Source organism: Strix aluco, chromosome 5, assembly GCF_031877795.1.
Source record: "Strix aluco isolate bStrAlu1 chromosome 5, bStrAlu1.hap1, whole genome shotgun sequence".
Taxonomy (NCBI): Eukaryota; Metazoa; Chordata; class Aves; order Strigiformes; family Strigidae; genus Strix; species Strix aluco.
In genome coordinates, this window is record NC_133935.1 from 38,134,366 (window position 1) to 38,162,101 (window position 27,736).

The 27,736-nt window shown below is 38.1% G+C and overlaps 1 protein-coding gene across 6 annotated transcripts in view; it reads left to right on the top strand.

Moving 5' to 3' along the window:
- The window catches only part of EEA1 (early endosome antigen 1), a 78,295-nt gene that overhangs the window by 22,328 nt on the left and 28,231 nt on the right, over positions 1–27,736 (top strand). For 4 of the 6 annotated variants that reach the window (XM_074827073.1, XM_074827076.1, XM_074827075.1 and 1 more), the window contains 13 exons: positions 479–606; positions 4,383–4,437; positions 4,574–4,639; positions 5,477–5,516; positions 6,373–6,480; positions 6,562–6,683; positions 8,259–8,414; positions 13,406–13,522; positions 19,643–19,981; positions 24,095–24,244; positions 25,245–25,364; positions 25,593–25,796; positions 26,386–26,586. In XM_074827073.1, the coding sequence (XP_074683174.1) occupies positions 479–606; positions 4,383–4,437; positions 4,574–4,639; positions 5,477–5,516; positions 6,373–6,480; positions 6,562–6,683; positions 8,259–8,414; positions 13,406–13,522; positions 19,643–19,981; positions 24,095–24,244; positions 25,245–25,364; positions 25,593–25,796; positions 26,386–26,586 (1,806 nt within the window). Of the gene's footprint in view, positions 1–478; positions 607–4,382; positions 4,438–4,573; positions 4,713–5,476; positions 5,517–6,372; positions 6,481–6,561; positions 6,684–8,258; positions 8,415–13,405; positions 13,523–19,642; positions 19,982–24,094; positions 24,245–25,244; positions 25,365–25,592; positions 25,797–26,385; positions 26,587–27,736 lie in introns of those variants that run through there. The other 2 variants (XM_074827077.1, XM_074827078.1) reach the window with 2 other exon arrangements.

Below are 27,736 nucleotides of genomic sequence, written 5' to 3' on the forward strand. Positions count from 1 at the left end.
TATCGAAACCAGTAGCTTAAATATGGTGGTAATAGGTAAATGAATAGCAGTGCTTTAGAGTGGGTTTTTGCATCTCCTTTTTTTTAAGACCAAACTCCAAACTGCCTCCTCTTTGGAAGAAGAATCTGATTTTATGGAAAATTCTTTTCTTGGGGGGCGGGGGGAGGAAATTGCAGAGCAGTCCTTCTGAAATGACTTCTTATTTTTCTAAATAAAGGTTTTGTTGCTAGTATGTAATGTTACTGGGGAAAAACCCACTGAATATTGGAATATGACTTTGTAGACATTTTCTAACTTTTTATTTGCCAAAACTGTTATCAGAGCATGAAAGAATTAGTATGAATCTTATCAATTGTTTTTGCTACCTTTTAGATGCTCAAACAAAATTTACAATTCTGTGTAAAAATAAGATGGAAAAAAAAATTTTTACTTCTCACCTCTTTTTTAAAATTTGCTTTTCTTTTCTTTTTTATAATAGGGCTTTATTTGTCCTCTTTGTATGAAGTCTCATGGATCAGCTGAGGAGCTGTTCAAGCACTATGAAGCAGTTCATAATTCTGGCATTGATTCAACTCATGGAGGGGAAGGTCATCTGTCACCGGAAAGGTGAAACAGTACTCACTTGTGCATGTGCTTTTGTGTCAGTGTTGAGCTGCTTCTAATTACACTGAAGGCTGTATTAATCTGAACACTTAATTATGTAGTCAAGTATTTAAATGTTCATGCCCCATTTCCAACTACAATTAAAAAGCAGCTTGAAACTTCATTGGCTGATATTGATCTGACAATAAATGAAAATCAGATACACATGTTTATATTTATTAAATCACCTATTTCTCATGCAGCTGACAATGCAATATTACACACTGGAATGATTTTTAGGAGTGTGGCAGAAAAAATACAGGTTCCTCCTAATTTCTGGCATAGAGCTGAAATTTCAGCTTTTGAGGGTGGGGGAGGACAACCCTGAAGATAGAGAACAAACCTAGTTTTGCCCTGGGTAGTTAGGGTACTTACTGTGTAATTGCAACATCAGTATTTGCCTAAATAGGTTTCCATATTACCTAGTTAGTTGCAAATCAGAAGTTTCTGTCTGTGTCACTAATTCTTCTCCTGTGTTCCAGAAGCTCCATGCTGATCTTCAGAAATCTCTAATTTAGTTTATTTAACTGTTTGATCAAAATTGTATTGTTAAATATATTCCTAGGAAATGTATCAGATTGCTTTATTTTTAGGAGCAGTAGTATGTAGCAGGAACTCATAATGTGAAACTTTCTGTAGAAAACTTTAACTGAATAGTTTGCCTGTGTTGGTTCAGGAAGCTTTTTCTTAGGGGTAAAATTTATGTAGGTTTCCTTTTGCTTCCTGCTAGTTCTTTTTCTGTTCAGTGTTTATTTTGGACTGTTGTAAATGACAGTCCATGCTGCTGTTTTGTCATGTTCTCCCAAACTCCCTTGGTTTGTACACAGCAGTGTTAGAGTGTGCAGCTGCCCGTGGCCTCATTCAGCACTCAGAGGTACACACCGCAAGACCGGTGATATGAAATACATATATTTATGTAATTAACTCAAGAGAGGTGGTTCTTTGGTGAGAAAAAAGTGTGGAAGGTAACATGTTTCAGTTGTTACCTGAATGAAGATCCCTATCTCCCCAGTATTGTGCACAGCTGGCAAGCCAATAAGAGCCAGCATTAGCAGAGATCTTGTCTTCATGCACAGATAAGCCCTTCCTTGTGGATAGCTGCCTCCTCTCCCAGCTGCTGCAACGAAAGAAATTATGGCGTTATATAGGAGAAAGTGGTAGGTTCTAGTGGAGTTATATTGGGTTTCCTATGTGCACATTTATTCAAGAATGAGTATTTCTTCTCTGTCTGATTTAAGCCTTTTTGGAGTGATATAACTTAGACCTGAAATGATACTCTTGGTAGAATAATGGCATTCACATGGAGGAATTATTCATCGTAACTATATTGTTTATATAGTTTATGAAATATTTATTTTTATGCCTGCAAATTTCCAATGTCAACCAGATGTAGGCTGGTGAAATTTTTTTTTTATTTTCCCCTGTTTTTTTAAAGTTTAAGGACAAGTGGTTTTGTTTTCTCTCATATAATTGAAAAAGTGGACAAGGTCAGGGAGTTTGGATGGAGTGAAGGGAGTCTGGTGAGAGCTGTTGTGTAACACATGAGCTATTTCTTCCTATTACTGTGGCATTCCTTAATGTTTCTCAGTTGGCATGCTTGCTTGAGAAAACTCTCATTCAACGTAAACATGTTTTTCCAAGACTTGGAATACCATATTAAAGAAATACTGCAGCCTGCATCAGGGAGCTACTCTGTTTAGCCTTCTAGGAGTGAAACTTACATGTAATTCATAGGACCAAGACTGAGGTGAAATTCCTTATTTAGTCAATAGAAAAAGCTAGGTACTATGAATTATATTGTGTCCTCTTCCTTCCACCCCACCAATAAACTACCTTGGTTAAGTGCCAAGAGTAAATCATGTAACTCTTCCCCAGTGCAATTCAGCAAGGCCATTGGTACTTGGTGCTGGGGTGGAGGCACTGGCATTACAGGTGGGGAATGGAGCGGATTATAAGGAAAAGGTAGTAAGGATTTGCCAGATGGTGAGGCTCAGATGTACTGAGAAGAGGAAGGGATTGTAACAGTCCTGACAGAAGGGGAGATTTGGTGAAGATTTGGATGGCAGTAAGAAAGACAGTTATAGTGTCTACTGTGATACCTTACACTTTTTTTTCCCCCATTCATTTTCCAGTTAAACTGAATTTAGGTTTCATCTTGAAACCATCAAACAAAACTATATTGGGAATATCAAGGCAACTGCTGTAGAAGGGTCCTTACATTACAAACTGTCTTTCCCTCCTCTTCCCCTCCTCCTTCCTCTCTACTACAAACTATTTTTATGCAGCTCAAAGCCTTTCATCTGCTATGAAGACAGGAGCATCTTAAATGCTTTAGCATTGCAGATCTGGTATATATTCAGCCCAACTTCAATAAAGTTAACTGCTTCACCTGCCTGAGATTTCATGTATAATCTCAGGTGTGAATATTAGCTGATTTACTCATACTGGTGAGAAAGCTGCTCCCTCTTCTCCACTCACAACCAATGTATAGGTTTTGAATTACAGCTACAACTGCATCAGTAAAGTTGTATGTGCAGACCTCCAGTGAACATCTCACACAGGCAGAATAATGTGTAAATAGCAGAAAATCATCCTCTGAAAAAAAATAACCTCCCAATATCCCATGTTTGTTTTGCCATTAAAATTGGTCCACCTTGGAGTTCTTGCTTCACTAGTTCAAGTGCATGTGTTTCACTTGCTTCTTGATCCTGACCCAGTGTCAATATGCTGATGTAGATTGAATCTGTTCCTTCCCAGTTTAGCTAAAGGAGTAGCTTGATTTGGTTTTCTGTTTCCTCCGAAGTGAAAGATAATTTAAAAGAACATCTGTGGAGGAGGGGATAATACAGCACAGCAGCAGTAAAATTGTATGGTGTAAAACTAAGAGAATTTGTTGGCATTGACACCTATATGTATATTCTGTGTACTTCTCAGTGTTGCCACTACACAAACAGTAAGAAAGGGTATGTTTGCATGATTTTCATGACCTGTGAATTCTAGATTTGGAGTGGCTGTATCTCAGTAATGCAACTTTATCCTTGTATGTATAGTTGTGCAATTCTGTAAGGAGACCTGCAGTTTAGAAGGGTGCTGTCTAAATCAATTAGGAACAGTTGTAGCCTTGGATCTTGTGTTCTTGCATGACTGGAGGCTTAAGCATGAAATTTTAGAATTTAAATCCCAAGGCTTTAAGCATTCAGGCCATTAAGTGAGTGTGTCTGTGGGGCATACCAAATTGCTGTGTGGATGAAAAATTATGTAACTGCATATTTCAAAAGGAGTAAGATAGCATGCTGTCTCTTAGCAGTGTCCCTTTACATGATATGGGAAGTGAAGGAGAATAAACCTGTCCTTTTCATAAAAAGACATGCTAAACAGTTCTTCAGCATGTCCCAATGCACATCTGCCATTCTGAACTCATGTGGTTGAGCAGATGCACCGATTTAGATATACATTCTGTTTTCATGAGACTTTTTGCGTATCTCTTTCTTTACTTATCTAGTTAACATGTTTAGCATTTTTTCAAATGATGTGCAAAGTGAACTAATAAGGATCTATTAATCTGGTTTATGCCAAGTTTCAAAAAACCTAAAAATAACTATTTAAAATTATGTAAGTTATATTTATGTAGTACATGGCTATCACTCCAGTTATTTAATACACGTTATAACCTGTATGTAATTGACAAAATATAACCACTACGTATTCATTTTCTCCACTCTGTGGGTATATTTATTCAGAGATGAAGTATCACTGCTCCGACAAGAAGTCCAAGATTTGCAAGCTTCGCTGAAGGTTGGAAATGTATTTTACTTGCACTTGGTTCTTTGTTTCAAATTGCAAAGTGTTCCACTGTCTTAAGCAATGAAATTTACACTTCTCTCTCCCCCATCTCCTTTTTTTTTTTTTTTTTTTTTTTTTCCCCCCCTAGGAGGAGAGGTGGTATTCAGAAGAGCTGAAGAAGGAACTAGAGAAATTGCAGGGGCAGCGGCAGCAAGTAATTGCTTTAAAATACTTGAAGCAGGTTTATCATCAGCATTGACATTGAAGATTAATACCTTTTTTGTAAGGCACGTGGCCTGATTTAGTTAGTTCCATAATTTGAATATTGACATGTTCTTGAAGACAAAGCTAGTTATCTCTCCATAATGTAACTGCATATACAATTCTGAAGAACGTAGTCAGAATAGATAATGATTCTTCCATACAAGTCACTACAAGTTCAGTTCAGACTTTTCCTTCTGTTGGGCTTATTCAGAACTCAGTTTATTAAAGAAAAGAAATGGAATGTGATGTTTCATCTGTTATGAGAAAGGGTGATGGGATTTTTCTTGTAAGAACTTTTAGAGAACAGTAGTGGGATTTCACAGATGTCCATATGAACTGAACAAACAAGGCAAGGCAAATTGTAGTGTGCTGTGCCCTAAGAAAGCGCTCGCTTCTTTTATTACTATGAGCTACTTAGAGACTGAATTGTTAGAAACCTCAGAAATCGCTTTCTGACAGAATGCCTTCTCAGAATGTATTTAATGATGTCTGTAACCTCTGTTTTTAGGGCAATTTCAATATTGAGAAAAGGGAGGGGGAGGGAATTGTTACTGCAATCTTGCAAGTCTGGAAGCCTGATAGTGTAGTGATACATGAAACGGAAAATCATCTTGGCCTTTTCTGGTCTTCCAGATATAACTGTTTGAAATCAGGTATTTTTACACTGCTGTGCAGTATTTGAGCACAGAAGTCTTTATTTCCCTTTGTTTCCAAAAATGGGATGAACTTTGGAAGTAGTAGTTTTCATTCCTACTGTCTAATGATGCATTTATTCTGTTTTCTTAAGGATTCTAAGTCTGATGGATTGACAACGACTACATCTACAGGTGGCTAACGTTTTATTATATTAATTTCTGCACTGTTATGGAATTTCTGAAATTTTTTTCAGTGTAGCTTTTAGGTTTATGAAAAAGCACTTTTGGTAAACTAACGAGCTACAAAGCTGGAATGGTACAATTACTGGGAAAAAAGTTCATTAAGTGCTTAAGATAGATAGCTCTTGATAGCTGTAGTCTGGGGAAATGTTCCAGAGGCTTGAGGTTTGTAATTTCTAGAAGTGAGACAGGAGTTCTCCTGACTCTGAAAGCAGTTCTCATGAGTAGTTTTGAACATGTTTTTAATCATTTCATGTATTCAAGCATTCAGTACAAGTCTTTTGCTGAGAAAGACAGTGGTTGTTGATATTTAAACTATAGCATTTGTCAGAGCTGGTTTTATTTAGTTTTTTTCTGTACTCACTGCTAGCAAAGAAAACAATGAATTTTTTGTTTGTTTTTTTGTTTTGCAGACCAATAATTTTTGCTCTGTATTTTTCTCCATGAGGCACTCATGGAATAAAATTTTCCATATGTGTACATAAGGTATCATCTGACTGATCATGATTAAAGGGCGCTTTATTGCAGTTGGAGGCTTGGAATTCAGCAGCATGTTGCAGTGATCCGAAGGGCTATTTGTGACCAGTGAAAACCAATATGTACTTAATACTCCAAAGTACTCAACTAGTGACAGGTTCCAGCATCATGCTTGTAGATATTTAACTTCAGTAAAGTTGTTCACTTTGCTAAGCTAATTGGATAAGTGAATTTGGATTACTTATTTACCTGCTATGGTTCTTTATGGGTGTGAGTAACTGTATTGTTCTAGCTCTTCCAGAAAATAATACTGTTCTTTTTATGGAACTAGAATCATTAGAACGGCAACTAGAAGAGATCCAAGTAGAAAATTTTAACATTAAGCAAATGAAAGACTTGTTTGAGCAAAAAGCTGCACAACTGGCCACTGAAATTGTGGGTGAGTATATTAACATGAGGTATGATTCTGTTCTTGTGCAACTTGTGCAAGTGATCATTTATTCAACTTCCTTCTTATTAGATCTTAAATCGAAGTATGATGAAGAAATCAGCCTTCGGGAAGGTGCAGAACAGAAAGTGACAAACCTGACACAAGAACTGCAGAAGGAGAGAAGTACAGTGGAAGACTTAAAGACAGAGCTGGTATTCACATCACACTAATGTTTTTGTTATTTTCAAGTCAAGGGAGGGATATAATTAAATGCTTGCAAATGCAGTTTTAAAGCAGTCAAACTATTGAACTGGGAGACATCTGCTTGTCAGAACAGCATTGTTTCTGATCTGTTTCACTGACCTATATTTTCAGTGTTTTTCCAGTGAGGAAATATATGTTGTTTCTGACATATATTAAAATTGACCCTATGTTATATTATAGTCTGCTTGTTTGATGCTCTACCCTTCAGCTGTTTTGCAGGGTATTACACATACAGATGTGCTGTGCAGCTTGTACTTGGAGCATGCCATTTCTGACTTCCACAGCTGTCTTTAGATCACCCTTTTTCCATGAGGTGTTTTGCTCTGGCTGTCCCTGGACCGCTGCATTCATAAGAAGTGCTCAGAGAGGTGTTTTGTGACATGGTGGCTGAAAGGCTAGCAGCTGTCATCATCATGCCTATGTTAATGTTGTCCCTCTTGTGCTTGGATACCAATGTGTCTGTATTCCAGGATTTTGGCTCCTGGTGACTTTTGTATACAGCCATGGCTCCAGGGAGCAATCCCAGAGACTCAGCAGTCGTGCCACTTCTAAAGCAGTAGTGAAGGGGACTTCCTAGTTTCTCCCACTCAACTGCTGTTTAGACTCTGGAGGAAATTAGGACCCGTTTATCCCCCTTCTTCCCCGCAGTTGGCTGCCCTGAAGGGCTCAGAAGTCCCTCTTGGCCCTGCCCAGCCACCGGACTTATCCATTCCTCTCAGTTTAGTTGTTTCTTGTCTTCCTTTCTCCTTCTGCATTCTTACCGTTTTCCTGTACCTTTTGTCTTCTAGATGCCAGCACTCCTTTTGTCTGCTTTCTTCAGTGCCCACTGTTGCCTTCCCTCTCCTTTTCCTCCATAGCTTTTTATTTTGAGGGATGTTACGGTGCGTTAGATGTAATTCCCAACAGATTTTACCTATGGGTTTTGTGTGAGGCATGTCTGAGAGTACCTTCAAGACATTTCCTTCAGCTGCCCTTTTTGTGTCTGTTCTTGTGGTTTTCTGAAATAGTTCTTGAAGACAGAGGCAGTGTTATTATAAAAGTCTGTGTAGCACTGGATTGTTAGGTGTCTCAGTCCTGAGATGGGCTTCTGAGTATTACAGCAGCAAAGTATATATGGTAATGCGTTCTGTAGAGTAGTGAAGTCAGTGCAGCCTACTTCTCAGAGAACTGTGACTTCAGATAATTTTTTTTGCATTGATTCCCTGTCACTTCAGTGTTTTCTTCCAGGGAAGATCTCACTCCTATAACCCAGCCATCTACCTACATAAAAATTACAGAAATTTAATCTTTGAGACCTTTTCCCATTTATCAGCCATTAAATCCTATTTCCTTTGGGAATGATAAGTACTTTTCTGTGGTTTTGGTGTTTTTTGGTTCCACACACCCCACCCCCCCACCAGCTGTAATACTGTATATGTTACCTTGTCTATAAATTGACAATCTGAAAGATTTTTAGAGATGACTGACACTGGAAGCATATCTGCCAACAGTGTGTTGCTCACTGCTACTCTTCTGCTTTTCAGCTACAAAGGCCTGGTGTGGAAGATGTGGCTGTCCTGAAAAAGGAGCTGGTCCAAGTTCAGACACTGATGGACAAAATGACACTGGAACGTGAGAGAGAATCTGAGAAGCTGAAAGACGAGTGCAAGCACTTGCAGGCAGAGCAGGCTAACTCAGAGGTGATAATCATACCTAAAGATGTATGTGCTAGCTTTGCCATGATTTTCCTATGAAAATAGAAAATATTAATTCATCATCATGAAAAAGCCTCTTTCTTAACTGAGTGTTCTAACTTATCTAATGGACATGTTTCTTCATTACAGTAGATTGCATAATTCTGTCAAATATTTACCCTCCAAAAGCCCCCATGCTTTTCATTTCAAAACCTTTTCTTGGCATAAAAAGTTTCTACAGGAGCCTGATAGCAGAGGAAAAAACCTTCTGGCAGAGCTGTGCTCTTTGTACTGGGAAGAGACAAATAGTGCAGTACCTGTGTGATTCAAACACTTTTTTCTCTTAGTGAGCTACATGCAGATAAAAACTGTTGTTACTGAAAATGATGATTCTGGATAATGTTTGAGTTGATGTGCCTGAAAATGGATGCTAGAGTGTTAAAAATACATAAAAAGAAGTGATTAGTTAGGTAGATAATAATTTCAATATTCTTATAGGATGTATATAATTCTTGAATTTATACAAGATTTTAAAATCTCAGTGGATATTGTAAACTGGTTTTCATTTTTGTTTTTTCTAGTTTTTACTGTCACATGAGAGGCCTTTTTACACCTGTTATTTATTGTAGGAATAGTTTGTGCGTAAACTACAAATCTGTTCTGGACACATACCCTCCCCAGTCCACTGCATAATGGCCTCCGAGCATTGCCTGTTACCGACCGGAGCAGATAGTGAGTGACTGCCAGGCCTCACTGTGTCATAAGATCAAGATGTTAGGTTGTCACCTGCACTCTGTTTCCAGGCAGCACCGCCTTAGTTTTCCTCTCTTTGTTGCTGAAGTCTAAAGTATAAAATAAAATCTATTGTTCTCATGTTAGGTTTTTTATCAATTTACATTTTTTTTCTTCCATATTTTCTGGATTTTAACTTTTTAAATTCATCTCATTTAAGAGGGACCTCACTGTCTACTTGAGTTTCAGAATATGCTGGTTTCTTCAGAAGTACTTTGTGAAGACTTACCCTGCTTTGGCTCAGTCAGTGGAATTTTTAAGTTGCTGGTGGGAGTTTTGAAAATATTTGTCCTTTTTTGTTGTTCTTGCATGTAGAGTTGATAATAACTCCGTGTTTAAGGAAGCAAAGCTAATTGCCTCTCCCATAGCAAATACTCAGTTTTCTTGGTTTTGGTTCATCTGGTTTTCCAGCAGTGAACACTTTGCTTCCATACAAGATGGAGAAAAAGGGATACAACAGCTCTGACTTGGATCTTTAAGAAGGCACTTTACATCTCAAAATGTCTCGGATCACTCCTGACTAAAGCCTGTTTGATGTTGTTTACATGACAGTGAGGGAAATATCCAACAGAGATAATGGCAAGAAATCCTAATAAAAATACAGTATCACCAAAAAGGCTTTTGTCTAACATATGATTTATTCTACTGAGGAGTTGGTAAATCTATACCTGCAGAAGAATTCTCCTGCTGGCTGTTGCAGCTCACCGGTGGGTTGGTTGGTATAGTTGTACTGATAGATGACCCAACAGTGTAACAGTCTTCACTAAAGACTGTCAGCTGTGTTTGAGAACTTTTACTTTTGCCCTTCCCCTTTTCTGTTGTCCCCCATCAATGCAGCAGTGCCAGCAAAACTTCTCAACACAAAGCTGTTGACCCCTAGTGAAGTGGGGTCCTTGCAGAATTCCCCAGCTTACGTGAGTGAATGCCTAGGGTTTCTCTAGGAGTCCTAGTATCCTCTGTCCTGTTGAGATTCGTGAATGTGAAGGATTTCTGATATATTTTTATTCTGGGGTTTCACGTGCCCTAAGTTTCAGAAGCAGTTTTAACTTTCTATTTCTTTGCACTGCAGAGCTTTAAGTGCTGCCCGGCATTATTCTAAACTCCTTAGGGCTTTCCCTCCTGCCTCCCCACACTCCAACAGATATATTGAGCTCCAGGAATTGTACAAGGGTACAGTATTGTACCAAGCATGAATCTACCATTGTTTTCAAGTTAAAATTATGTATGTCAAGAGCTTCATCTGATGTGAAAAAAGGAATATCACAGTTGGAGTTATGCATATAATGTGGTTATGTGACCATGTAAGTTGCTGCCTAATTGTAATTTGGTTTTAACTGTGAGATCACACAATTATGCTGTGGGATTTAAATTTCATTTCAAAATACTGTCTCTGTAGTCTTTTGTGGTTTTGGATATTTAGTTTTCATGTGAAGATAAAATGACATAGTGACATGGGCGTAACAAAAATCTTTCATCTTAAAACGTTCTCACAGAAGCATGAATTTCTCCTGTTCCCTCAAATTAGGTATGTTAAAATTTTGACATAACTAGCCATTTTAAAATGTAGCTTTAAACTTCAGCCTTTAACAGGAAAAAAGAAAAGTGAGGAAGGTTTTTTTTCAGTCCTCCTGGAAGTAATGGTAGATCATGGAGAAGGCTGCATGATGCCCCTAGCTGTTATGATGTGTTCATATAAGAAGTCTTAGATGTATGGAAGGATTATAAACTACATTGCAGCAATTATAATAATATCAGATGTCTGTGTAGTATCATCAGTATGTAGGCTGAACCAGAGAAGACTGAGTTGCTGCATGGCAGAACATGGTAAGCAGTGGCAGTCTGGTTCTTCTTGGAAGTGTTACTGTCTTCTCTATTTAATTCCAACATATGGCAACAATAGCCCAAGACATGTTCAAAATAAAAGCTTTTCTGTTGATGTAAAGTGACAGATCAGACTTTAAAAAAAATAAAAATTACTCAAAGTTGTAGCAGTGAAAACATTTCTACTTTTGTTAAAAAAACCACAGTTGTGAAAAGTGTTAGCCATAAGAAAACAAGAAATAGACGTCCTTTATTGGCAGAATGGGAACAATTCTGGCCATAACAGGCCACGTTTCATCTCAGCTTTGCTCTTTAAGACCACCTCAAGGGCTGAAAGTGTAATGTGGTTCTTAACACCATCCTTGGCTATTTTGCCAAGCTGGCTGAGGCTATGTATATTAATTGGTTTCCAAAGTGACATGTCTTTAAAATAAGTTAAATTTATGGTGTGGGTGAAGAGAATAACAAAGATCATCTTAACCCTGTATGAGCATCTTTAAATGCTGCAGGAGAGGGATGTGAAGAACAGTATAGCTCTACAGTTGTTGCCTAAATGTGTTTATTGCTGTCCTTTCTTTTTTGTTTGTTTGTTGAGTGTTTATGCCTTATTTTAGAGTTGTACCTGAAACTCTGGTGTCTAGATCTCTCAGATGAATGTTAATTCTGAGCTACTCCTTCCATGTTTAGTTTTTTGCTATAGTGACTCTTGCATAGTAAACACATTATGAAAACAGCTGCACTGCTGTGGAACTCATTATTTCTATGAATCTCTGCAGATTGGGATTTGTTTCAGTATCTGATAAATCTTCATAAAATACAGGGCCTAGGCTTGATTGTTAATTTGAGTGCCCACAGAATTAAACAAAATTAGTAGATTAAATTATGGGTAAATTTAATAAAGCTAGGACTGGTTTTTTTTTTTTTTTTTTCCCCACTAATCAAAGGCATTAAAAACACCAGAATATTTGCAAACAAATTTGAGGAAGTGTGTCTACTAACAGTTTTTGTGACTGCTTATTTCCATCTTTCATCCATCCATTTTATTTTTTCTGCTTTCTAATGGAGACACTTAAATTTGAGGTAAATTTTTTTGGAAAGCTTTTTATTCTTAGAGTAGATTTCTGTTGTATCAAGATAATTTCAAGAGGTGGTTAAACAGATACATTCCTGTTTGCTTATTGGTTCATTAGCCATACAGACACATCAGCCAGGCAATATCAGGAATGAATATTTATCCATGATATACTTCCATGTTAAGAATGAAATGTGGGATGGGCTTACTGAATTGTGAATGAGAGAAATGTATCTTTATGCATATAAATTAGAATTCTAGTTTGAAAGGCTGCAGTGGTGTCCTTAGCAAGTTTCTGCATGTTTTCTGCATTATATTTTCTCAGTAGTGAAATATCCATACTCTGTTTTCTGAGAACATCCTGGAATGTTTGTCTGCCAAAGACAGATCCCAGGATGTGTTTTAGCTCACAACTCTGTAGTGAAAAAGCCTTGTAAAGCACAGCGTTACAGAAAGTCAGAATTAATAACTATATGTAGTCATATAATGTGTTCATATGTTCTCTTTGGTCTTCCTTTTTCTGTAGGAAGGTTGTAAATAGTATGTTTATTGTCTCCTACTTCTGTTCTCCTTTAGTCCATTCTTGAATTCAGTATTTATATGTTTGTGCTGAAATCTGTGGTCATCAGAACAATAGGAAAGAAAACTTATTTAAAAAGGTCACTATTACATAGTGTATTCAAAGTGAGTGCATTCATACACAGCATGCTTTAGAGCAGCCATTGTTACCCATCTAAAGTGCTTTTCTTGTTTGCTTCCATTACTGTATTGAAATACTGTGCAGTCATTGAAATATTTTGGTTTTTACCAATCCTGTTTAACAGGGTAGTATTGTTCCCCTGATTATGCTGACCTGAAGGGTTGATGTGTCCAAAAGTTAGGTGCCAAATTTGCATCAGATGCCAGACTCGCTTCTAGTACCTTTTCCAGTGCATTTTTCGTAACAGGGATTTGGCCATTGTAACTTCTATGACTTGGGAGGGTTTCACCTTGAGCTAGAACTGTGATAACAATTAATGGATAATCTGTTGTGATTTTCATTGGTTGTGCACTCAACCTGGCATTTTCTATTGGACTGGGGCCAATTTTTGTCTTCTGAAGTAGAACGTGAATTAATCTCAGCATGAAAATTATACTCAGTGGTACTTCTGTGGCTGATGGTGCTCTAAGATTAGTTTGCAGGTGATTTTTTTCTTAAGCTGTTTATTTGTATATAAGATGCTTTTTATTTTGCTACCAGACATTTTGCTTTTGTTGGGTTATGCATGCAAAGCTTTGTTTTAAATATGAACTTTTCTGTTTGTCTGTTCAGGCTACCATTAGCCAGTTAAGAGCTGAACTTGCCAAAGGACCTCAGGAGGTAGCTGTGTATGTTCAGGAGCTGCAAAAACTTCAGAGTTCAGTCAAAGAGCTAGAACAGAAAAAACAGGTGAGAATGCTGTTATTTCCTATGCTTGTCAGCTGACATTAAAATGGAAACACACATCATGCGTTGCCTTGGGAAGCACTGAAGACTGTAACAAGACGTTTCTTGGTGTTGCAGAAGTTGAGAATTCCTTTGCCATTTTGCTTAACTCAAGGGATATCGTAATGTACAAACAAACACTATATTTTAACAGTCATGAATATGTTACAACTGAAATCCTCAGGGTTGTTAGGATTGCAGATTTCTAATTGCTGCAGTTTATGTTTACCTATTATTAGACAGTATTGCCATCTCACACATTAAAAGAAAAAAATACTCTTTGAAATATTACATTTGCCTAAAAATCGTAATTCTGAAGACCTTTTGAGCTCTCTTCATTGGTTTTCCCGCTTCTTAGCTTGGAGATTGTACTCCTGTCATATTTTTTGGCTGTTTATCAGAGTCATGAATGGTAGAAAACAGGAATAAACTCCAGAAGCTTTTTCAGCTTATTACATATTCCTTGAGAGCTTTTATCAAAGCCCTTTTTGCTTCCTGTGTTTTGTATTTGCATTAAGAAAGCATGTGTTGTGGGGTAATAAATGGAGGTAAGGGAAGAAATGAGACAAGGAGAAAGCTGCTTTTTGTTGCGTGTATACGTAACACCATATATGAACTGTACACATTATATATGTGTATTTACCAGCAACCTTGTCAATCTTGGAAAAAGGAAAGCACAGAGACTAAACAGTGTGTATTTAATGTAGTCAGTATTGGGACCAGCATTGTTTAACATTTTTGTCAGCAACATGGACAGTGGGATTGAGTGCACCCTCAGCAAGTTCACTGACAACACCAAGCTGTGTGGTGCGGTTGACACGCTGGAGGGAAGGGATGCCAACCAGAGGGACCTGGACAGGCTTGAGAGGTGGGCCTGTGCAAACCTCATGAAGTTCAACAAGGCCAAGTGCAAGGTCCTGTGTGTGGTTTGGGCAACCCCAAGCACAAATACAGGCTGGGAGATGAGTGGATTGAGAGCAACCCTGCAGAGAAGGACTTGGGGGTGTTGGTTGATGAGAAGCTCAGCGTGACCCAGCGATATGTGCTCGCAGCCCAGAAAGCCAACTGTATCCCATGCTGCATCAAAAGCAGTGTGATCAGCAGGTCGAGGGAGGTGATTCTCCCCCTCTACTCCACTCTCATGAGACCCCACCAGGAGTACTGCATTCAGCTCTGGGGCCCCCAACATAAGAAGGACATGGACCTGTTGGAGTGAGTCCAGAGGAGGGCCATGAAGATGATCAGGGGGCTGGAGCACCTCCCCTGTGAGGACAGGCTGAGAGAGTTGGAATTGTTCAGCCTAGAGAAGAGAAGGCTCCAGGGAGACCTTATAGCAGCCTTCCAGTACCTAAAGGGTGCCTACAGGAAAGCTGGAGAGGGACTTTTTACACAGGTATGTAGTAATAGGACAAGGTGTAATGGCTTTAAACTGAAAGAAGATAGATTTAAAGTAGATATTTGGAAAACATTCTTCACTATGAGGGTGGTGAGACACTGGAACAGGTTGCCCAGAGAAGTTGTGGATGCCCCTTCCTGGAGTGGTCAAGGCGAGGTTAGACGGGGCTTTGAGCAACCTGGTCTAGTGGAAGGTGTCCCTGCCCATGGCAGTGGAGTTGGAACTAGATGATTTTTAAGGTCCCTTCCAACCCTAATGTGGTGGTTTAGCCCCTGACGGGGTCTGAGACCACACGGCCGCTGCCCCTCCCCCACAAAGGGAGTGAAAATACAAAGCCCCAAGACTGAAATAAGGAAAGGTTTAATACAACAGTGCAATAGCAACACAACAAACAACAGCAATGACAATAACAGTAATAGTGATAGCAATGAACAGAGCAAAATAGCTACCAAATACAGCAGTTTGAAGCACGATGTACAAAACCACGAGTGCACCGCGCTCCGCGCCAGGAAAAATGTGACCTGCCAGGATGTGACGTCTGCATGGTATCTGAATAACCCGGCTAGAGCTCCCCCCCACTGCTGGGGAAACTTAACCCTATCCTGGTTAAACCAGGACACCTAACCATTCTGTGATGGTAATCTGATATTAAAGCAGCATTTGCAAAGATTATAAGAAGGTGCAATTAAAATTTGGTAAATTAAACTTGCCTTTAGTAGGATGACTCTTGGTTTGGCTCATTAAATCAGGTGCAGAACTGAGATGGTGAGAATTGTCATGCTGTACTTTTCCACAGACCAGCAACACTGAATCAAGCTTTTGGCAAAAGTACTGCTATACAGTATAGAGCCCTTGCCTGAATATATTGCTATTCCATTAACAACGTGAAGTGAAACAGATTGATGCATAAGATAACCATACTTTGAGAGATTCCTCTACTATGTCAGGTTAATGCCAAACACCACTTCAGGAATAGGAAGAAGTCGCAGCAAGCTACTCTTCCTCTTTCAGTTTCGGTGACTTAAAGCCGTTTGCATCCACCTTCTTACGCAGCTTTTTGAAAGGTGATATCCATAAGAATGGTATGCTAGCCAAGGAATCTTGGCCCTGGAGGACTTGGGCCTAGAATCGGAAAAGGTAAGGCTAGCTTCCCAAAAATTGTTCCCACTTTGAGCAGTTTGCCATCCTTGAAGAAGATGTCAGGGAGGAGGGAGGAGCCATTAATGCAGGATAGAATATATTGCATTTTGCTACGTACATCCATTTATAACTCCATTGCAACGCGGGAAGAGACTGACACAGTTTTTCAAGCTCATTTACAACCTCAAGCAAGCAAGCTGTTTCTTATATTTTCAGGAGCTATACTGAGAAGAGCAGATGACAAGTAGATAAGACGAGTTCTCTCAGACCAGCAGGAACTGCCTTTCCTTCATTTATAAAGCACTGTAATTATGAGGCTTGGCTTGCCTTGCAGAGGCCAGTAATGGCCTGTAGCACAGAAGAGACCTTCTGTGTAAAACCAGTGTATTCCCTAAAGTATAAGACTTGCTGTACTTCTAAACCCATTGCATGTGGGATTTTTGTTTGTTTTTCTTCTAGGAAAATTGTGATGCATTATCTATAGGGAAAAATGCTTAGTTTCTAACCTTCTACTGACATAACTATTCTGAAATTGGATCAGTGACCACAGAGTTCATTTTTCAATGCCTGGCCACTGTCACTACTAACATGTATTATGTGTATTTTTCCAAGTAGCAGTTATAAAAGAAGGGCTCAGTGTGGTGTTCCCCCTTGTATCTTGTGAGCTTTGAAGGCTCAGGGCTCTTCATTGAGTGCTGTAACTCATTTCCTCTTTTCTTTCTGTGGAAATCAAGGCTTGGGGAAGAGAGATGGCTTGTGTGTGTCCACATATCCCTTTATATATCAGGGATGCAGCTGGAACATGTATCCAGGTAGGAGACACTGCTGGGTCCACTGATGTAACCTGAGTGACTATAACTTGGCAGCTCTGTGGCCTCAAATCTGCTCATGGGCTTCAGTCACACGTGGAGGTAGGGGGCTGTCAGGCAAACCCAGCTCTTCTCTCATGAAAGCAGCAGTAGCTGCTTGTGGCTCTGTCTGGCCATTCATGACTGCAGAGGATGCTCATCTGTCAGGGGCAGTGGCTCTTTAAACACTAGTATTCATTGCTGTATTGATCATCAGACCAGGGAGGGAGAGAGAAGAGTAGTGCAGGATGTGGAGCAGCATCTCCAACTGTGTGTAGCTGCTGCTCTTGGCTGTCCTTTGGATAGCTTGTCTGGTGATGGTCAAGAGGCTTTGCTTCTTTTTTGGTTTACATAGCATTCCTGAAAGCTTCCCAGAATCTCAGTCTGCTTCAAGGGAACAGTAACTGTTTATCTTTTTTTCCTCCTCACCCCCCCTTTACTTGAAAGTTTAAGTTAGTGCCCTGCACTGACTCTTCATAAAGTAGCTCATAGCAGTTCTATATGTGACGTGTGGATCTAGTTATGAAGTAGCAGTAAGATTATCTTGCCCGGCTATGATGAAAAAGGTTCTGTGGTGTGTTGCTATTTCAGGAACACTATTCAGTATGAATGTTAATGATCCTGTGTGGTCCATTTCTCTTTAATGAAAAAGGAATGGCAACTTTGTTTTGTATTCTGAGGGTGAAATGTGTTCTAAACACAGTGGGAGCCTTGCCACTAACTTCAGGAGGGTGAAGATGGCAGCTTGCCTCAGTATGCTCTTTATGTGGTTTATTCCTGAATTTTATATATGCATATATAAAAAGTTCTGCATACCTGTAACAGCAGCAAGTTGTTTTATTTTTCAAGAAGCATTTCAAAATATACCACTTCAGAGGTAGAATTCAGTAGCAAAACTTGAGTCTTGAGCCAGAATTTTTGGCTCAGTTGTATGCTTTAGAAAGTATATATTTTTTTAAATGGACATGTAGGGCATTAATTGTATTTGTTCTCACATGGGTTGCTGGACTGCTAGAGTTGTCATTTGCAAGATTGCTTGTTTTCTAACCTCTCTTTTCTTAATAGATTCTTCTGTTTATTTTATCACAATTGTAAAATAGAAGTGTCTGTATATGGTTTATAATGACCAATACAATTTGTTAAAATCTGTAAAGAACAAAAGTGTTCAACTGTTCAACTTATTCAAATAATTTTACAGCTTTTTCTTCTGGCAAACAGATTTCATCCCTGGATACTGTGCAGAAGTGAGCTTTTAAGATGCTCAGCATAAATAGAATTGCAGCACTAACTATCTTATCTTTGGAACAGTGTTATTCCAAGGTTGCAGAATTGTCTGAAATTTTGATACATAAGACTGACCTCAGTGTTAGCATTTTTTCAGGCTGACATGCTAGAATTGTTCTTAATTTTTCTGTATTTTAATTGAAAGGGTCACTAGAGAATATAATAGTCACTGAAACTGCAGGAAGAGCACAAGCATTTAAAAGGTATACATAGTAGTGCTCCACTGAGATAGGTATCAGTAAGATGCTGCAATAAATGGAACCTGCTGGTACGTTTCAAGAAGATGGAATGAATTGCCTGTGTTGGGTGATGACCAGGGCCTCCTTGCAACTGCATTTCTGTGCTTCAAAAAGTGCCACTGAAAAATCAAAATGGTTCTCATGGTTTCTTTGTCCTGCTTAGAGATCTCTGAAATTTGAGTTAGTGCCTCAGCTAAGCCTGGGGAAACCCCAGACTTTCTGGAATTATATCCTGTCCATTAACATATTTAATGTCTATCTGAATATAGTTTTGATTAGTTTGTGAAATTTGATAAAAAGCATTATTTAATAGCTGAAAATTATCTATAAATACTTTTTTTTCCCCCAGTATTTGTCTTGGTGTGTGAATCAGATAGTATGACCCAGCAATATTTACTGTTGTTAATGTGGTAATTAAAATCTGACGCTCAGCAATGTTCATGTCTTTCCTTTAGGGAATCCCAGTTTTTAGTGTTTTCAGACTCCAAGCAGCCATCCTCTTTGAGCTGATTTGTATGCACAGAAATTAGATGGTATGAACTAAAATGTAAAAATATCCTCTTCTAAAATGAAGGTTAAATCATGAGTGTTTCATTCTGTGATTTATCAACATCATAGACTGTATTAGTTTTCACAGGTTCTCTTCCATAATTTGGATAGCAGATCATGCTGCTAAGTATAGTGACAGGGGAAAATTAGGATACTTCTAAAAATGACCAGCATGATGACTGCACGGGATTAGACCGGAATTAAACCACAAATGTTGCTTAGGGAATCATGTGAAGGACAGTGATACTTGAAAATGTTTTCTGTATACTAATAACTCAAATTACTATTTCAGCTTTTCCCCAAGCAAATGCAGTTGTAATAACCTAGAATTTGAACGTTCAGGGAAAGCAAATTAGTCTTTAGGATACAGAAATAGAGTTTGTGTGGTGTTCTCAGAGGAAGTGGATTTATGTGAGAATATGAAAAAATATTTCCAGTTGAAACTGTGTGCTGTATGGGCTCTAGAATTAACTTGTGTAATACATAATAGAGGTCAATATTTTCTTTGATAATGTTTTGGAGCAAGTTCTTCACTGTTCAGCATCAACACTTGAGAAGAAATCTGAATAATGCATTGCACAGCTGTAATCAGAATTGCACTTGAATTGCTGTGTAACTCTCTTCATAGAGTCTGACTGAGAAGCTGCTGAAGAAAGAACAGGACTACACCCAGCTAGAAGAAAAACACAATGAAGTATCTGTGAGTAAGAAGAATGTGCAGGCAAGCTATCATCAGAAAGACCTTGACTGCCAACAGCTTCAGGCAAAGTTGTCTGCATCTGAAGCCTCGATACAGAGATTACAGACAGAGCTAGGTGAGAAGGGGGAAGCAAGCCAGAAACTTAAAGAAGAGCTGTCTGAAGTAGAGACAAAGTACCAGCATCTCAAGGCAGAATGTAAACAGCTCCAGCAGCAGAAGGAGGAAAAAGAGCAGCATGGCCTGCAACTCCAAAGTGAGCTCAGTCAGGTAAGGTTCCTTAAGCCTCCTAGACCATCCTATTGGGATGGTTCCTTAAACCATCCCATTAACGTTTTTTAAACTGTGCATGCATTTTTTTCATTCACATGCATTTGCATTTCCTTGTTGAAGGGGAGTAACTAACCAGTACTTATATTTGAATAAATATAAAGCTAGCTGGTATTTGAATAAATATATTCTTCCTAACACTGCAGAGAATGAAATACAATCACCTTTACCCCTTAAAGAAGTAAAGAAAAGAATAGGCAAAAAGAAGAGGCAGTGATAAGAGTGCAGAAATTCTTTGGTATTTGTTTCTTGTTACATTTCAATCCTTTTAGTAGGTCCAAACTCTTGTCAGGAACAAATGGGGGTAGTTGTAACCCCTGTTTCACAGTCAAACTCAGCAAGATCTACAGTTATAAACACCTTTCCACATTTTTGTTTCTGGGAGGGCTAATGTAATATCTATCTACCTGTAGTATAATTCCCCTTTTTCTGAAAGGGAAGCATCTTACTAATTCTGTTCTACCTGGAACTCCTCTTAAAACCGTCTTTATAATTTCAGCTTTGAAGATTAAGGTTGAATGAGCATAAACTTTGTAGATAATTTCTCATGTTCTGATTTGACTTTTTCTTTTGTGTATGTGAATAAAAAAAGGCTTTAGCTGATATGAGACAAGTTTTTTTGTCCACTCTTTTTCTCTTACAGAGTTAAATGAACTCTTCTTTCATCCCGCATTTTTTCCTGTCCACATTTTTTGTTGATGCATTCCCTGAAATAAGAGTATTGTCAAATGAGAAGCCAATGCAGAATATAGAGTTTCCATGACAAATATAGTAAGAGACAAATCCTGAGAAGTCAGCAAGGTTATTTATTCTGGTTCAGTAAGGTAGATGAAGCTATAATGAATTCTGGTTATGAGAAAAACAAATTCAGGTAGAGTATCAGAAGTAGTTTCACTTTTAGTAGTAATTTTACTACTCTATAGGAAGTTTGAGAAAAGTAAGTCTTCGTTTTACATTAGAACTGAACAATGCTTGATTTGCTTTAAAATTGAACAGTGAATACAGTAGGGAATGCTTAGTGTGAAAAGCAAGGATAATGTGAAGACTTAATATTGCTTCCTTTGTGTCTCTCCGCAAACACCTTCTCTTTCTGTTGCTGATACCTCTGAAAACACAGAGCATATGTCCCCCCGCCATATATGTATTGTTCTGCTGAGTCCAATGAGTTATGGGGCACACTGAAATTTGAGGCTGGTTGAACTCTGTTTTATCTGGTGTCTTGGGGAGTGATATGTTAGACTGGAGAAATATTTGTGCATCAGGAATTGTGTCCAGTCCTAAAATGGAAAAAATAATCCGGTTTTTTGTTAGTATGACATATTTCATTTTAATCTTTCACCAAAGCTTTATCATGTTAATGTGAGTGTTTCCCAATTTTCAACCCTTTGTCAAGTCTGAAATAGATTAAGTTGCAAACTGTGCATGTATAGTTTATCTTGGAAGAACTGTGGCTTGGCAAAACTTCATTTATCTATGTATTACATCCTCAGAATGATTTTCCTTCTTCCATCAGTCTTCTCTTGGGGCAGGAGGAGGTAATTATATTAGTTATCTGCTTAGGAATTCTCACTTGGTAAAAGTGCCTCAGCCTGCCTAGCCAACACGTATGCAAGCTTCAGAAGCACATCCAAGAGGTTGAGCTGAAATACAGCTTCAGCCTGAGAGGGCATTTTCAGGGAGGATTTTTGGGGTGGGAAAATGAAGGCAGAGGAAGGTGAATAATGCATTGCTGAATGAATTCCTGTGAAAGGAAATGAAGACATTGCACATTGTCTGGTAATACCATTGGGAAGGAAGACAGTCTAAGCAAGAAAACCTCAACAAGCTGCTGGATCTCAGGATGTGTTTAGAGCTGTATTGTAAAAGAATAGTGGAGGGAAAAAATGCCTTCATACATGGTATAAAATAAAACTAAAGCCAAGCAAAAACTTCTCTCTCTCCTTCCAAACAAGAGTTTGGTTACTGTTGTCATGAAAAGACTAAATTCCTCGTATTTGTTCACTTATTACTTTAATGGAATTATCTTTTTATGCATGTAGTCCAATAGCTTATGCTGACACAATGAATGCTGCTTATGAAGGTGTATATGTATAGTTGTTTAGTCAAACCACACTTTCAAAGAATCCTTGCCATCTTCTCAAAATTCTTTTGAACAGATGCATGTCTGGTTAATGTTGTATATTTTAGAATTTGGGTCATGTGAAGGAAGTGATCTTCACAATGGAAAAAAACTTCAATGATAACAGTTTCAGCACAGCAATAGGAAGAGGGTACGGACTCCTTCAGTCTTGAAGAAATGTTAATTGCTAATAAATACTGTTGTTGAGAAAATTTGAATCTACTTGATTGTATCTTTGAAAGTCTAATATTTTTTATGACTTTTGTATTCTGCAACATAGGTTAATCCTGGATTTTATGGTTCTGTTTACTTAAAGTCAGCCTTAATCCTCTTCAGAAATACTTCATTGTGCCTGTAATAAAAGTGACTTTTGTGAAATGTTTACTGATTTCCCCCTTTCCAGATATTCTCTCCCAGTATCAACACAGCCGTGAATAGATATAGTTATCTTGTTGCACCCTTTCTTTGTTAGACTGTTTTCCTCCAGCTCTTGTTCTTATTTTCAGTGAGGAGAAGTATTAATAATTCAGTGATTCCTGTGGAAAAAGATAAATGTTCTTGATTACTGGAGGAGATATTATGGTCTCTTTCTTCACCCTGTCCTCCATCTTCTCCTATCTGTCTCAACTGTGCAGTCACAGTTAGCAATCAGCATCTCGGCCACATGCTGAACAGCTTTTCCTTCACAGTTTTTGTGGTATAAACATAATTTAGCTTGATTTCCTAAGAAAATAAGACATAGACACATTTCTTTTCCTGTCTCCATTCCTTGTAACTTTTGCATTGTTTGTTAGCTTCAGCCAAATTTTGACAGATGGCCAAAAGGTCTTCAGTGTTTAAATTCTTGTGGAAGCAGGCAGCTGGGTGAAGGAGAGAGACTTACATTCATGCCTCACCTCCTCAGTGCCTGGGGGAAAGATCTAATGTTATCAAAACCACTGTTCCTTTTTCTGTCCTGCTAGGTGGCCAGATGGTCAACAAGTGGTAGCTTGAAGTAAGAAACAAGATTGTGCTGCTTTTTGCCTTCCTGTTAGTAGGGGTTTGAGGAAAGCATGAAAAAGGTTTAGGGATATTGGAGTTAAAAGGTGAGTGGTTCAAGGGTCTTGGACATCAATTCATAGGGACCAAGCTTCATTCATCGTGATACCTGTAGAAAACTCTTGCTGCGGTGTAAGGCCCGAGCCATTTTCTGTTTTTGCATTGAGTTGAAAGTTCATTTGTGTATCCATGAATATGTTCATGTAGAAGTAGGCAGGAGGTAACCCAGGACCTATAGTGACAGTTTCCAATAGAAGAACAGCTGATTTTCTGGAGAGAGCTTTTTATAACAGGGAATAGTAAAAGGACATCCTTGCACATTGAAGATGATGCAATACTGGTTTTGATGGCTGAAAAAATGATGAGGCAGGCTTATGTCCATCTGGAAGAGTGCATCCCCTCTAGTTACTCTCTGCTGCTGGGAGGTGCCAGACTATAAGCCACCAAAGTTACTGCCGTACCGTACATTGAAGTTTCATGTATCTCTTCTTTGCAGAGAATGAATGCCACTGATGTAGCCAGGTTAAGCTAAAAATTATGCTCTTCCTAGTCTATCAATGCAGAACACTATATTGTGGGAGCCAGTGGAGCTGGTAAAGGCACGGTGCTTCAGCCACTGGATCTACAGGACTGAGGATGTATGCTGTGCAAGATGAAGTTGCTCTAAGCATCACTATTTTACATGATTTTTTTGAATATTCATGCTTGTGCAGCTGATGCTGTTCTTTAGCATGATTTGTGTTTCTGAGGTGTATGATGTACATACATGACTTCAGGAGTTCATGTAGTCATTTTAATGAGTTATGAAAATTTGGGGTAAACATTGTACAAAATGAGTCTGAAATACAGTGCTGTTGACTAAAGAATGTCTAAAAAAATGGATGACTTTTTTGCAGTTGCACAGCAAACTTCTAGAAACAGAGCGGCAGCTAGGGGAAGCGCATGGGCGGCTCAAGGAGCAAAGGCAGCTGTCTAGTGAGAAGCTAATGGACAAAGAGCAGCAGGTGGCTGATCTGCAGTTAAAACTTTCTCGTGCTGAAGAGCAGGTATGCAAACTCTAGTTCTGGTTCTGATAGTAGCCTGTATAACCACTTGTGGTGATGTTGCAGTTAATAAAGTTTGTCCTTATGGGAATTTCATTTTACTAATACTGTTTAAAGTCTTATGGTAAAATTGTCAAAATCTTCCTAGATGCCACTAGCATTACAGATTTTTTGTAAAGCTAAATGCTCATTGGATGCATATATGTTCATGGTGCTTTACAGATGGACAAAAGATGTGCATTTTGCGCTTACGAGCTTTGTCCAAGGATCTTATGAAAAAAAAAGAAGACTTAGGTGCACCTAAGCCCATATGAATAAAGTTTTGTGTGTAGACACTTTTGTGAGATAAAGCCCTATGTGAAGACAAAGTGAACATGGCATAGCAGGTCACTGATAATTAATAACTTTTGTGGGGTGGATGGGCAGAAAACACTTGTTTTATTAATTTTTATTTGTTTTAATGAGTATCTTGTATATGTTGCTGATTTTCTGCTGCCTGTAGCGGGATTGGTCAAATACCTGAGTGGTACGTTGTCAAAACTTTAAAGCTTTTCTGTAGCTAATTTGCAAAGCCTTGACCAGTATAGAAGTGGAGACTGCTAAACTGAAGTTGCTACTAAAACTGCTAATAATAGTGATAATAATGTTGTTTTACAGGTATCTACATTACCGGTCATGTTACATCTTAACAACTATTGGAAAAAACGTACTAAAAATCTCTTGTGTTTTAGAATTTTGAGAGCTAAAATACATATGTCTGATACTTGTTTTATAGTTCTTGCTTGTGATATAGAATCTCACCCATTAATGGTAATGAATGCTTTGGTTAGATTTTGATTCTTTAACTAGCATTACACACTTTTATTTTTATATCAGTTTTCAAATATTCATGTTTAGACTAAAGTCTTTTAGCATTAGAATGAACGTGGAGCACTGTTGGCATACTGGATGGTGCTTGTTCACTCATTAGTCTGGTTTGTTTGTTGGTTTTGGTTTTTTTCAGCTAAAGGAAAAAGCAGCAAATTCCACCGAATTGCAACACCAATTAGATAAGGCAAAACAGCAGCACCAGGAACAGCAGACACTTCAGCAAAATACTACAGCAAAACTACGAGAAGCCCAGGTAACATAGTTATATATCCTCGTGTGAATTTGTATTTCAGGTTTTCATTGTTTTAAATGTTTTCTCTGTAAAAGTGACTTACATGACTTATACTAGTTTCAAGAAATTAACTTGTAAATCTAGAACATAATATACAAAAAATGTTAAATAAATTTATCCAACATTTTATGCGTTAGGAGTAACTTCTAAGGTCCTTATAATTAAGGAAGCTATTATGCGATTTTCTAGAATGATTTGGAGCAAGTACTACGACAAATTGGAGATAAGGACCAAAAAATTCAAAATCTTGAGGCTTTGCTTCAAAAAAGCAAGGAAAACATTTCTCTGCTAGAAAAGGAAAGAGAGGACTTATATGCAAAAATTCAAGCTGGGGAAGGAGAAACTGCAGTACTTAACCAGCTACAAGAGAAAAACCATGCATTGCAAATACAGGTAAGAACGCGCAGAGTTGTTTCTTTTCTTTCAATCTCATTATTGAATCTTGTTTCTTTTTTTTTCCATCTCATCAGATATGACACTAATCTTTTCTGTACTTTGCTGTTTCTTTGATACTTACTTTAAATTTCACAGGACTTGTGTTTTGGTGACTTCCTTGCTATCAGCATAAAAGAAGGAGTTCCTAGATATTTCCTACGTACATACGCTAGTAATATGTGCTTACAAATAACTTTTGGATACATATACATGTTTGTTTCTCTTATTTTAAAAAGAGGTTTAATTCCTGCTTTCAACACCAAAATTTTTAACCTGCATCTGCTGTCTCCTTAGTATTTTGTTTTTGTTACAGTAAGGCCAAATTGACAATTCCCTTTTGCTTCCATTTTCAACTGGTAACCTATTTAAACTCTGGTATTGTGTACAATATAGCTTTACTGTAATAGTTCAGAAAAAGAATTGTGATAGTGTTGAGTCTCCAGAGCCATAAGACGACACACTGAAATTCAGAAGATTTATGACTTCCTTGGACATGCTGTTCAAGCCTTCTCTTCTACTTACCTCCTTTTTTTTTTTTTCACTGCAGGTAACTCAGCTGACAGAGAAGCTGAAGAATCAATCAGAAAGTCACAAACAAGCCCAAGAGAATTTGCATGAGCAAGTGCAGGAGCAAAAGGCACATCTAAGAGCTGCTCAAGACCGTGTTCTTTCCCTGGAAACAAACATAACTGAACTAACCAGCCAGCTAAATGAAAGTAAAGAGAAAGTATCACAACTTGATGTACAGGTAATGTACTGTCTGGTGATATAAATCCTGCTTGTGATTTCTGTATTGTCTCCAGACAACGTACAAAGCAATTTAGGAAAAACTCCATGTTTCTACTAACAGATGAATGAAGTAGAATAAGGCAGATAAAATTGAGGAAAATGTAGGTGGATTCCGAATAGCAATAGATGACAAGTGTGGGGTTCTTTTTGTTGTGGATTTTTTGGTCTATATTGTTTTATTGTGTGTTTTTTTTTTTTTTTTTTTTTTAATTAAAAACCCCTGAAGTTCATAATTGAGTTGGGAAAATCTGTCCTCAAGCATCTTGTTGTATTTGTAATGATTAGCTATCCAAAACCCTGCTCTTATCAGTCCTGGATTCTTTGCACCAGAGTGAAAGTCTGACAAGTGACTAAGATCTTGATGCCTAGAATTTCTGATGCTGGTGTGTTTTGTCAAAAACAAGACAAAAAAGCTGTGGGCCACATTGTTGTCAATTTAATTTATTAAGCAAGGAAATTTCCCAGTATGGACTTAAGATGGACTCTCCTACTATTAAGTGCTGCTTAAATTAAAATGAAATCAAATTAAAATTAAATTAAAAGCTGCTAATTATGTTCAGTTATCCCAAAGAATAAATAACATTTAATCAGAAGTTCTTGCATCAGTACATGCTGGATTATTACACTGTGTAGACTTTTGAATTAGTGTTACTCAGTTTCCAAACAGGTGTAGGAACTCCTTCTCATGTAATGTTTTTACTGGGCTTCACTACAGTATCTGGGCTGTTTTTTCACCAAGACATTAGAGCTAGAACTGAATAATTTATGGACTATTGCAGCTGATTTTTAAGGCAATGTGAGCCTTCCTTACAGTCTTCAGGGAAGTGGCATTTCTATTAGGCAAAAAAATAGTAAATGACAATAGCAGGTGACCCTGAATATTGCCACTCTGCACCAACACCATTCATACCTATCTTCTAAATTTTGTTTGCTGGGTGTTTTGGAAGGAAGGGAGGTTGTTCCCTAACAGGCTGATAGGAGAGAAAGAGAGTATGTGTGTAGAAGCATATTTTTGTTGTTTCTTATTATTCTTGCTTTTAAAAATTTTGGAGGCCCTTGAATGTGCATGTAGTCTGAAGTTATCAAGGTATGCATGGCTGTGAATGCAG